The sequence below is a fragment of the Sinocyclocheilus rhinocerous genome, unplaced genomic scaffold, assembly GCF_001515625.1.
Source record: "Sinocyclocheilus rhinocerous isolate Xijiao unplaced genomic scaffold, SAMN03320098_v1.1 scaffold688, whole genome shotgun sequence".
Classification (NCBI taxonomy): Eukaryota; Metazoa; Chordata; class Actinopteri; order Cypriniformes; family Cyprinidae; genus Sinocyclocheilus; species Sinocyclocheilus rhinocerous.
The window spans coordinates 1,513,696-1,526,481 of NW_015651641.1; the positions used below are offsets into that span (position 1 = coordinate 1,513,696).

A 12,786-nucleotide genomic window follows, 5' to 3' on the forward strand; every position below is an offset into this window, starting at 1 on the left:
TGACGGCACCCATTCACTGCAGAGGATCCATTGCTGAGCAAGTGATGTAATGCTACATTTCTCCATATCTGTTGGATGGCCCGAGGGTGAGTAAATTGTCAGTAAATTTTTGGGTGAACTACTCCTTTAATGCCAGCCTGCATTTTTTTATTGCCTGATTTATTGTCTAAGAAGCAGCCAGAGACTGCTTGTGTTGTACAACTTTCACTGTTCATAGTCAGACATTAAAGTCTATCATCAATAAACACTGGCATGTTCTGAGAGCTGATGATATCGGATACAGAATCTTCAAGGAGCCTCCCCTTTTTTCATATTATAGGGGACGTAACATAAGAGATTTATTGTCTGCCATGTGAAAATCTCATGCCTAACCGTATGTTTAATGCTTAAGGTTAGGGATTTACACATTTTTGTTGTACTATTTTAGGTACGTTACCCTCTAAGGCAAAGATCTTGCTTCCTAAGGCATCCACGATGGTCACTAATGCTCTTTCATCCGACACATTGAAGAAATGATCGCTTTTGAGCTCGCTAGCAATGGATTCTATTTCATCAATAAACTTCTTTACATCTTCAATGCTTTTATTCTGTCGATTATAGTCACCAAGGACCTACAAAAGACAAATTACACGTGCCACGTTAAAAATGAACAGCAATCTATATTGTCTACTGAAACCATTGAATCCATGCACCACAGTATTTATGTTATTTTATTTTATTTTTACCATACATGGATGAATATACTTACAGCAACAGCGAACCGCTCAATCCCATCTTTTTCACACTGATCAATGACATTTTTCAAATTGAAATGGTCATGTGACTCGCCATCTGTGACGATCACCATGACTTTTTTGACACCTAGTCTTGCTCCTCGCTCCACTGTAAAGGCCTCTTTCCTTTAGAAAACAAACAACATCAGGTCAGCAGATTCTGTACAAAGTTTAAAACTTCCTTTGTTTGAACTGACACATTGAAAATGATGATTATTAGGAGATTTTTCTGAAATACAACAGGCTCCAAAAGTCTAAAACCACCAGTGAAAATGCTTTAAATTATTATCATTTAATACAATTGTTTTCATTACAAATGATAATATCAGCGTAACAACTTTACATTAATTTCAGAATTTCTTATTCCACCTTTTGCTTAATGATTATGTTACCCAGAATACATTTTATTATAAAATTTCTGTTTAAGATTTTAAGCTTAGTTTCAAATTTAAAATAAAATTGTGAGTCTTGTTTTTTGATACCTTGCTGTATCAATGCCGAGAGCTGTCATGGTTTTGTGGCCGGTTCTTTGAGGTATCAAAGCAGCTTCCTCAAGAAGGTCTTTTGTGTTACTGAACTGGCTGAGTTTGAAGTTGTGGCCGACATCGTCTCCGTAAGACACAATGCCCACCTGGAGAAGCAAAAGCCCAAACAAAAACTCACACATAAAGTTCAGGCGGCCCTCAGACACACCGTTGTCTCTCTCTCAGCTAAACGTCTCTGTCTGTGCTGACTCAAAAGTGAAGTCATTCTCTCAAAAAAAGCTCTGCGAACATTTATTTAACCATGGAATATGTGGTCCCAGCTAAACCTTTTGGAGCCGCATTTTCCAGCGGCGTGCTCAAGAAAGCCTTTATTTGCCTAGAATCAAACCACCTAGCAGCTTCTCCATGGAAAGTCTTTATGTAATACTCCTTGTAATGATGTTAGTATAAGCTGATGACAGTTCCACTTTGACAAAACCAATCGCTTTGGTTTTCAACAAGTACACAATTTAGAAAACCGTTTTAAATCCAACCACTAAAAAACCCTGTTTATGGGACCCAAAAATGAAAATTCTTTCATTATCAGTGTTATTGTAGTATCATTCAGAAACTCAGTTTTTTTTTTATATATATATTTTCAATTACTTTTTGTATTTTTTGTTCTTATTTTAATTTTAGTTAAAGCTGCAGTCCGTAAGTTTTGCCTCTTTGTCGCCATCTCTGTTTGAAAACCTGCAATTGCAGCTATTTGTGGAATTATCTTTCTTGCGTGGGTTGTGCGCCGGCACTGATCTAATGAGTGGCTGTCAGTCACCGCACTGGTGTGGATACTGCACTTTGTATTCACAGATTCTACATCTTGAAAGAATTACCCAAATAAGAGTTTTCACTGGAGAATGTCATCTGAACAAGTAACAACTGCCACTTTTGTTCTGACCAACTGAGGAAAAAAGCATTACAATAAATTGCGCTATCAATGGTGATTAAATCTAACGATCGGTTAGCTCATATCACATCAAATCGTGCAAATTATTATTATCGTCATACTTTGTTTTCAAATTGTTGACTTTAATAACATCAGCATTGCGAGAGTGCATGTATTTAGTGTGTATTAGCGTTACCTGTAGATTTCAATTTCTGTACAGTCTAATCTCTAATTGGCATACCATTCGAATCTTGGTTTTGGCTACGGGTGAATCTCCAGACACTGATGATTGTCGTTTCGACCTTTCTGGATTGCAATCCACCATTTATTCCAGCTGCTGTGAGAAAAAGGCTATAAACGATCCGTCACCTGCAGCATCCTCACGTGCGATATAGCATACTAGCCGGGACAACTTCTTTATGTTTACAGACGTGACGTAATGACGCAGCGGCATGCTCGAAATTCCCGCGAAAACCTACCCATACCACTCAAATTAGAAAACTTTATTACAAGCTTAACGTTGTGAATCGAGCTAAAGTATATAGTTTTGAACACTGGCTGGTCATGTACTTGCTCAAATATTGATTTTGGATAATTTTTAAACAAAAAAGTTACGGACCGCAGCTTTTAAGTTTTAGTAATTTGGTTGTGTTTTTTTCCCCATTTTATTAGTTATTGTTTTTTAATATGTCTATATAGTTTTAATACATTTTTAATTTTTAGTTTTAGTTATTTTAGTAAATTGAATAAAACTAAATGAAAATTAGGAATATTGCTTTGGCAACTAGCTAAAATAAAACTGCCCTGCAACTACCTGAAATACAATAAATTTTAGTTTAATTACTACAATCACTAAAACTAAAACTGAAATAAAAATAAATGAATGCTAAATAGAAATATAAAAAACGAATAAAAATGATAAAAAACAAGAATACTAGAATTTCTAATTTACAGAGAAATGAAAATGAAAGTGAAAAATGTAAAAATAATAGATTATTCAAAATATTAATATATGTATAGTACATAAGTAATACTAAAATTACAATTTTCCAAACTTGTATACATTTATTTTGCCCTGTGGAACCAAAAAAAAAAGTGATTTTTTTTTTTTCCCAGTGATTTTTTTGTCCATACATTGAAAATCAGTGGGGTCAAATGTTGTTTGAAACATTCTTTGAAATATCTTTTTTGTGTGTGTGTGTGTGTGTGTGTGTGTGTGTGTTCCAAAAAAAGGAAAGTCAGTCATACAGGTTTGAATCCACTACAGGGGAAGTAAATGATGACAAAATCTCCATTTTTGGGCCAACTATTCCTTTAAGAAATCAGCTTGTGTTAAACATCCAATGATGCAGCAAGTGGATATTTTATTTTAAATTGATGTGATTTCTAAAGTGTTTCCAGACAAACTACATGGATGCTCTCCAGAGCACTATAATTAAAAAAAAATCTCACCCGGGCTGGTCCAATTTCAATGCTCTGGAGAAATTTGACCAGGAACTCTGTGATGTGATTCCAGGGGTAGATGCTGTTGGAGCCGTCCAACACTATGACAATGTCCATATCCTGCTTGCACTCTGAAACAAGCAAATAAACCTAATGAGCACCTTCATTACAATTATATAGCGAGAAAGAGAAATAAATATCACATTGCTTTCGTTTAAATTCCTAAAAGGAAGCTGAATGCCAACAGCCACGAGTAGGTTTACATAGGAAATAAATTGCATAGCTGACTGAAACTGTGCACACTTAAAAATGTTATGAAACATATTGAGCCATGAAATTGGAAGTGACACTGACCTCGCTGTGACACAGAAAAGCAGTGATTAATCACAGCTTATGTTGTTTTTCCAGACACTTTTTGTATACGGAAGAAATTGTGCTTTAAAATGATATGAGCTTTCATTAGAAACTCAATATAGTCTGTACATCTGTTTATACCGTGGTAAATAAAGGTTGAATGCTAACCAGCGCTATTTGCCATTTAGAATCAAATTGAAAATTTGAATTTGAATTTAATGAAGCAGAATTCAAATGAAATGATGCGGCGGACAGTCTTTCCTGTGCTGGTTGTTGCTATGAAACATTATGATGAGTCACTGGTTCTGTGTTGCGTTGGGAGATGTCAGCTCTCCTAAAACTGTCCTAACATGGACATGTGGCACAGGGGGGACCGGCTGTGGTTTACACGGCTGGAATGTGCTAATGTACACTCACAACACGTGTGTGTCGTACCTCGTACAGTCGGAGCGATGGAGTTGAGGACTTTGAAGGAGGAGCTGACGTTCGAGCAGATCCCAGTGATGTAGTGTTGTTTTCCACACATGTAGCCGTACTGAGGACCACAGGCCTGTCCAGAGAGAGGGATTGAGGCACTGAGTATCTGACGTGACATGAAACTTTATGGTCCTCACAGAAAAATAGCCTAGAATTTTTTTTGTCTTATGTACACTGCCCTTCAAAAGTTTTTTTTTTTTAAGATGTCTCTATTATGCTCATCAAGGTTGTATTTATTTGATCTAAAATACAGTAAAAACAGTAATATTGTGAAATTTTATTGCAATTTAAAATAATGGTTTTCTATTTTAATATACTGTAAAATATCATTTATTCCTGTGATGCAAAGCTGAATTTTCAGCATCATTACTCCAGTCTTCAGTGTCACATGGTCCTTCAGAAATCATTCTAATATGCTGATTTATTATCAATGTTGAAATTTTTTTTTACGTTTTTTTTTTTTTTTGGAACCTGTGATATTTTTTTCAGGAATCTTTGATGCATACAAAGTTTAAAAGAACAGCATTTATTCAAAATGATGCTGAAAATTCAGCTTTGCATCACAGGAATAAATTGCATTTTAAAATATATTCAAATATAAACCAGTTATTTTAAATTGTAATTACATTTCATAAAATCACTGTTTTTACTGCATTTTTCATCAAATAAATGCAGCCTTGATGAGCGTAAGAGACTTCTTTCAAAAACATTAGAACATCATACCGAACCCAAACTTCTGAATGATTGTACTGTACATATACATATATACAGTCGTGTGGAGTGACTCTTCCATTTTTTATGTAATTGTTGAGAGTTGAGAGCTTTACCTCCCACAAATAATTATTTAAATTGTAATGTTTATGTGGAACTATTTCCGTTTCAGTCCTTTGCAGCTTATGGAAGCTGGAACTGCATATGGGAACAGTTGGAAACAATGTGTCAAAAAGCTTACTACTGCATGGGAATGTTTTGGTGTGACATGCTGAACTCCATATTGTTTTCATTACCTTCTATTAAACTGGTTACATGGAATATTTGTATTTTTAAAACATCATCTGTCACACTGCAGGACCATAAACAAGCTAAATGAAAAAAGTGATAAAAAAGTAGTGAAAATGTCCAGTTGTCACTTGCTCTAATACTGATTCATCGAAGTTCTGTTACACACCTTGTCAAACAAAATCCTAATGGAATTTTATAATAATTTGGACTCAGTTCTAATGGGATCAAACAAGAACCTACTGGATAAACTGAAATTCCTACTTTTCCATTACTTTTTTTTCTCAGAATATCAGTTCAACCAATCGGATTACATTTGATTCATAAAAGAGTGTACTGGAAAAGATGTGTTTTCATGAACTGCAATCACAGATTGCCGGCAATTTGTTCAGTCATAAAATAAAACCATTAAGCAGAATAGTGCCAGCATGTCATGGCTGTTCTATAATTATAAACACTAACTGGAAAATCCGAATGTTTCTACAAACCTTTTTTAATGTAACGATTTAAAAAGTCTGTGATCAGACACTATTAATTAACAGTGGCTAAAGTAACAGAAGACATAAAGATCTCAGTGCAACACATCCGCAGATGTTCCCTACCAGAAAGCCACTGCCGTCTGGGTTAACCACCAGCGTCGTCCCCATAGTCATGTTTTCCTTCACTTCATTTATGTTCGGAATTGTTGTGTTTTCTGTGAGAAAAATAGACAAATATGCACTCACAGTGAAAATCCCATGAAAAGAATATCTAAACAAAAACTCCGCTGCATTTTCCCATATAGGCAGACTGAATGCTTTTGCTCAAACACAGACCCTTGAGATTGTCTTTCTATTTGACTTTTTAAAAACAAAAGGCATTGCTGGGGTCCTTCATGCGGGGTTTTAATGGAGAAAAATCACAGTTACGCAGTGCTTTTGTCCCTTCCTGCTTCACAATGTAAGCCACATGCATGAAAACTAGTAAGAAAAATAATATTGTCAACCCATACAACCAACATTGTCCATATTTTAGATAATGCTTTGTGATTTCAAACACTAACACCGAGACATGTTTAAAATGATGAATTAAAAAAGTCAAAACACTGAGGGTAGAGATTCATTTGTTCTGAGATCAGAATTCCTGTTGGAAGTGTTTGATATTGTGGAAGATCCCTGAGGTAATTAAAGACGACATGCAACATTGAGTTATCTGGTGAAGGATTATGTAATTATGGGTAGATTAGACATTAAATGTTTTTTGGATCACTTCCTGTCTAGGCCTCCTATGAGAGTCAGACATTCAGGCAGAGGTTAGCATTCAAACAGATTTAGCGCTACAGGCTAATGAATCTTACAAACAAAACATTATATCATTGATCAAAATGTGCAGTGATGCAAACATACTCTCTTAATGTGAGCATTTAATCAAAATAGATCATATTTACATTCAGAATGCACATTCTTGGTCTTTTTTATCTGATAATTCATGGTTCACGTTTTTACAGATCTTTTACAAACCGCGCCCAACATTTCGTTTTCTACAATAAATATGTTTTACTCAGAAATGTGTCACAATACTACACTAAAACGAGTTGCACATTCTGTTTTAGGCTGATCTCAAGTAACGCTGCACTACTGCACTTTGGCCTCTCTACTGCCACCTGTGGCTGAAATGTAACATGTAATGTAATCAGCAGATGAATCTGACGATTGATTTTAGGTAGTCTGTAATCACAATATCAGGCTCATCTGAAAAATGTTGTCTGAGCAAGTAGGTCGCATATCTGCAACCATTATAGCTAGGGTTGGGTATCGTTTGAATTTGATTGATTTTAGGTAAACATTGTGAGTCTGTAATCACAATATCAGGCTCATCTGAAAAATGTTGTCTGAGCAAGTAGGTCGCATATCTGCAACCATTATAGCTAGGGTTGGGTATCGTTTGAATTTTATCAATTCCGATTCCGATTCCGATTCTACTTATCGATTCCGATTCTTTTCGATTCCCAGTTTCGATTCCAATGTGATTAAATAATGATATCAAACATTTATCCTGCATCTCTTTTTTGCAAACCATTTATTGGAGCTGAATACCATGAACAAAAATCAACAGGCTACATAAAAACTGGACTCTTTAAGAGCTGTTTGTGTGCAAAATAGAACTGCATGATTCTGGATAAATTGAGATGAAAAATTGAAAAAAAAAATTATTTGTATTTTTTTCACCCAATGGAAGTTGTGGTTCACTCATGATTCTGAAGAAAAAACATTAGACAACTAAACAAAATCACATGTAATTTATGAATAAATGATTCAATGACTCACTCAAGATGTACTTGTTTCATTACTGGATGAATCGGCGTTCTTGAACTAATCTCTTGTATGATTCAAAGACAAATACATTTTAACAGCCCCTTTTCGCCACCTACTGGCGTAACAATGTAATCGATAAATCTTCATTTGAAGTGTCAAATTACTTTCAAAAGATGATTTACTCTATTTTAATCGCTACCATACACATCGTACACACAGTTTATATCTGAACTATAAACTTTTATCCCAGTACTTCTGTGATTTGAATGTTTGTAACACAGAAATAATGATACTATGTGGCTGAAATGACTGTGAAGCTGTTTCGTTCATGACAGATGACACCTCCTCTCTTTAGGTCAACGGCAGCGCGAACGCAGATTTAAATGTTCAAATCACACTGATGTGATCGTATGCTGCACGGACGAACCAAGTGATAACAACATTGATCACACACGTCAAAGGTTGAGGAATGAAACAGATGAATCATTGTAATTTAGGAATAGAATCACGTTGGTGTTTGAATCGATCGCTTGGTCCGGTCCTCACAGATGAAGAAAAAAAAGCTCATAGGACTCGATAGGTGGAATCGAAATTTTAATTTGACAAGTATCCGATTCCTGACCTTAAGTATCCGATTCTGGAATCGGAATCGATTTTCGATTCCCAACCCTAATTATAGCCAGAGATTATTTTCTTAACTTTAAGAATGATTGACACAAACAAAACCAAATTTACCAAAAAATGTATCCAATTGCTCCAAATATAAACAAATGAATGGGGGTAAGGCAAGAACACAGGCTGATTTTTCTTATTTACTAGCTCAATAATGGAATTTGTTCATTTTACCCCCCAAAACAGTTGAGGCCTCTGTACTTGCTTGTTCTTTTCACTTGTATTGAATCACTTGAATTGTATCATTCCTCACTTGTAAGAAGCTTTAGATAAAAGCATCTGCTAAAGTAATGTAAATGTATGCAAATGACCTATGAGTCAAGGTCAAATTCTCTCTGGCCAGAGTCAGTATGAACTCTCAGGCCACAGTCTGCTTTTCCTCCTCTTGTATTCTCAGATAGCTCCTCTAGAAAGTGTACACAGATGTTTCAGCCGTGGGGTCTTCAGGTTAAGTGTCAAGACATTAGTACTCACAAAAGTTTGTGTAAAGGCTTCCTAAATTAAATTACATACTAGCTCCTGAAATAGAAGGATGGGACTTTCCTCTAGAACGCACCTCTGCATTTGGTGGCTGATAATAAGCTGATCTGTTGACTTATAAGGACAAAGAAACATGTAAACATGAGATTTCTATGACGTACAGTACACTACAAATCAAAAGTTTGGGATCGGTATGATTTTTTCACATTATGAAAAATGTCTCATGCTCAACAAGAGTGCATTTTTGGTTAAAAAGGTCAGTAAAAACATCAATATTGTAAAATATTCTTGCAATTTAAAATAACTGGTTTCTATTTGCATATATATTATAAAATGTAATTTATTCCTCTGATGCAAAGCCGAATTTTCAGCATCATCACTCCAGTCTTCAGTGTCACATGATCCTTCAGAAATCATTCTAATATGCTGATTTGAATATGAAGAAACACTTCATATTATTATCAATGTTGAAAACAGTTGTGCTGCTTCATATTGTTTATGTAAATTGTGATACTTTTTTTTTCAGGATTCTTTGTTCAGTAGTTACAAAATCAACCTTTATTTGATATGGAAATCTTTTGTAACATACATTTTCTGAAAAATTTTACTGTCAATCGAATGCATCCTTGCCAAATTAAATAATTAATTGTATTACTAACCCCAAACTTTCACACGACCGTGTATTTCTGAGTGAAAAAATGAAGGAAAAAAAAAAAAACCTGACCAAATATTAGTGTTAATATTTATGAAATTAGTGCTATTAGTGTTAATCTCATCTACGAAATTACTGATGAAAGTGTTCATTAATGAAGGTCTGGTCTGGCATGACCAGAAATGCACATCATATTGACAACTAAATTATATTAAATTAAACATTCTGTTGCTAAAAAATAAAACTGACTAGATAAAATATTGGCTTATTTTAATTTCAAGTATTTCTGTGTCAAAAAGATACAATTAGGACTGAGGAAGCATATACCATTTGCCCTCTCTGGAGGTTTTATTTTGGAAAGATGATTTGAGAACCCCATTCTCAAATCTGGAGCAGTTTGCACGCCAAGTCTAAGTGCCATGTTAGTGCATGGCATATTCCTCATCTGCTAGTACCCTTAAGTCACTAGCAGAGTTTAGCATGGTCAAAGTACCATTGAGGAACTATGACAATTTCTCACCAACTGAGGTAACGTCTGTTCCCTTCCAGTCGGTCAAGTGATGGCAAACCCCGCAGGGAACCAACCCTCTGGGGACCATCACTCCTCTTGCTCCTCCGATCCAGTGGAGCGACCCACGGAACGCGCTGGGCCCTCTTTAAAGAGCGTACCAGCGGTATCCAGTGGACCTCCCCCCGACCAGATGTCGATCTCAGCATCAGAGGGAGAGCTGTCCGATGAGGATTCGGCTGCGCTGCCGCCCTCCGGGACGGTGGCAAAGCCTGAATCGGATCCGGAGATGACAGCTATGCTTTCCCGGGCTGCCGAAAGGGTCGGGTTCGAGTGGAAACCTCCACCGTTTCCCAAGCCCTCATGGCTGGATGATTGGTTTCTCGGGGTGGCTCGCGCTGGCTCTCAGCGCCCCGCCCCGGTGCCTTTCTTCCCGGAGGTGCATGACGAGCTCACCAGGTCGTGGACGGCACCTTTTACTGCCAGAAACCGGCCGGCGGACTCCTCCTCCCTCACCACCCTCGACGGCAGTGCAGCGAAGGGGTATTCGGCGATCCCCCCGGTGGAGCGGGCGGTAGCGATGCAATTGTGTCCTAAGTCCGCCTCCTCCTGGCGGGGAGACCCGGTACTTCCTTCCCGGGCCTGTAGGCATTCGTCTGGTCTAACCGGCAGTGCCTATACGGCTTGCGGGGAAGCTGCTTCCGCCTTACACGCTATGGCGTTACTGCAGGTGCACCAGGCTAAGGCACTGAAGGACCTGCACGAGGGTGGTCACGATCCGGAAGTTCTGAAAGAGCTCCGAACCGCCCGAACCGCCACGCTCCGAGCGACGAAGGTCACCGCGAGTTCTCTGGGTCGTGCGATGTCCACGCTTGTGGCGCTTGTGGGCCATCTCTGGCTGTGTCTGGCAGACATGAGGGACACCGACAAGGTTCGGTTCCTCAATTCCCCTGTGTCCCAGACCGGCCTCTTCGGCGACGCAGTCGAGAGCTTTGCCCAGCAGTTCTCGGCTGCCCAGAAGCAGACTGAGGCGATCCGACACATCCTGCCCCGGCGGGCAGCTGCTGCCTCCACCCGTCCGCCGGCTGCAGCGGTCGAGTGGTGTTCTTCTCGCCGAGAAGACCCCCGGAGATGCCCGATTGCGGTCGTGCTTTCCTTTCTGCAGCAAGGGCTGGAGCGAAGGCTGTCTCCCTCCACCCTCAAAGTCCAGGTTGCTGCTATTGCTGCGTACCATGACCCGGTGAATGGGAAGTCCGTAGGTAAGCATGACCTCGTCATCAGGTTCCTTAGAGGGGCCAGGAGGTTGAATCCTACCCGGCCCCCCTCTATACCCTCTTGGGACCTGTCTCTAGTGCTAAAATCACTACAGCAGGGCCCATTCGAGCCTTTGCATTTAGTTGAGCTAAAGTTTCTTTCATTGAAAACTCTGCTCCTGCTTGCACTGGCCTCCATCAAGAGGGTAGGGGACCTGCACGCATTTTCGGTCGACGATTCGTGCCTAGAGTTTGGGCCGGCTGACTCCCAGGTAATCCTGAGGCCCCGGCCCGGCTACGTGCCCAAGGTTCCCACTACACCCTTCAAAGACCAAGTGGTGAACCTGCAAGCGCTGCCCCCGGAGGAGGCAGACCCAGCCCTGGCTTTGCTCTGTCCCGTCCGAGTATTAAGGTGCTACGTAGACCGGACACAAAGCTTCAGGACCTCAGACCAGCTCTTTGTCTGTTACGGAGGCCGGCAGAAGGGGAATGCCGTCTCTAAGCAGAGGATGGCCCACTGGATTGTGGATGCCATCACCCTGGCTTATCAGGCACAGGGTGTGCCCTGCCCATTCAGGCTGCGAGCTCACTCAACTAGAAGTGTTGCATCCTCCTGGGCGTTGGCTCGTGGCGCCTCGCTGACAGATATTTGTAGGGCTGCGGGCTGGGCGACCCCCAACACGTTCGCTAGATTCTATAGCCTCCGTGTGGAGCCGGTATCCTCCTGTGTTCTCACCTCAAACGGGTAGTGGCGCCGAGAGGCCCCGGTTAGTGTCGGCTTGCTAAAACTGCTCCAGAGTGTCCTACAGTAGACCCTGTTGAGATCCTCCGTCACCCTCGGCAGCGGACGCGGCGGAACGTCCGGCGCCGGGCCTTCACGATGAATCCGTGGGAACCGTGGAAGGCTGGGTTCCATATTGAGACCTAAGCGGTTCTTGTATGTGTATAGCCCACGGTATAGCCATAGAGCCCGTGTTTCCCTGGCAGACTTCTGCCTTTCCAAGAGGGTTACAATCACCTCCAGTTCTCCATATACACCTGAACGGATGCTATATGTGTATTTGCTTCCGAAACCTCCTTCGGGAAGGATGGGGCTTCCGCAGCGTCCCTGTTCCAAGTGGAGCGGGTACGTTTTCCCAGTGTTATCCAATCTCACTCAGTAAGGTAGTGCTTTGAAAAATGGTGAGGGGAACTACTTGTCCCGAGCCCCGGCCTACACCAGATAGGGGCGCAAGCGGCTCACACAGGGCACTGGAAGGGGCAGCACCATGGCGCTTTGGTAGGGATCCCAATTCGTCGGTCACCGACGTGACTCGGATTGACCGCCTGAAAGGGAACGTCTCGATTACCTATGGTAACCCTCGTTCGCTGAAGGAGGGAACGGAGATGTCACGTCCCGTCGCCACGGTTGCTGTACCACCGCTGAGCGGCCGGGTCGCCGGCTCGGCTCCTCAGCGAAAACCTGGTATGC

The 12,786-nt window shown here is 40.3% G+C and overlaps 1 protein-coding gene across 2 annotated transcripts in view; it reads right to left on the reverse strand.

Moving 5' to 3' along the window:
* Nucleotides 1–12,786, reverse strand: part of LOC107713335 (integrin, alpha 1) — a 59,712-nt gene that overhangs the window by 28,597 nt on the left and 18,329 nt on the right. For both annotated transcript variants that reach the window (XM_016518815.1, XM_016518814.1), the window contains 6 exons: nucleotides 6,059–6,150; nucleotides 4,416–4,530; nucleotides 3,636–3,757; nucleotides 1,256–1,404; nucleotides 749–899; nucleotides 437–611 (listed from right to left, as the gene is read on the reverse strand). In XM_016518815.1, coding sequence (XP_016374301.1) covers nucleotides 437–611; nucleotides 749–899; nucleotides 1,256–1,404; nucleotides 3,636–3,757; nucleotides 4,416–4,530; nucleotides 6,059–6,150 — 804 coding nt within the window. The remainder of the gene's footprint in view (nucleotides 1–436; nucleotides 612–748; nucleotides 900–1,255; nucleotides 1,405–3,635; nucleotides 3,758–4,415; nucleotides 4,531–6,058; nucleotides 6,151–12,786) is intronic.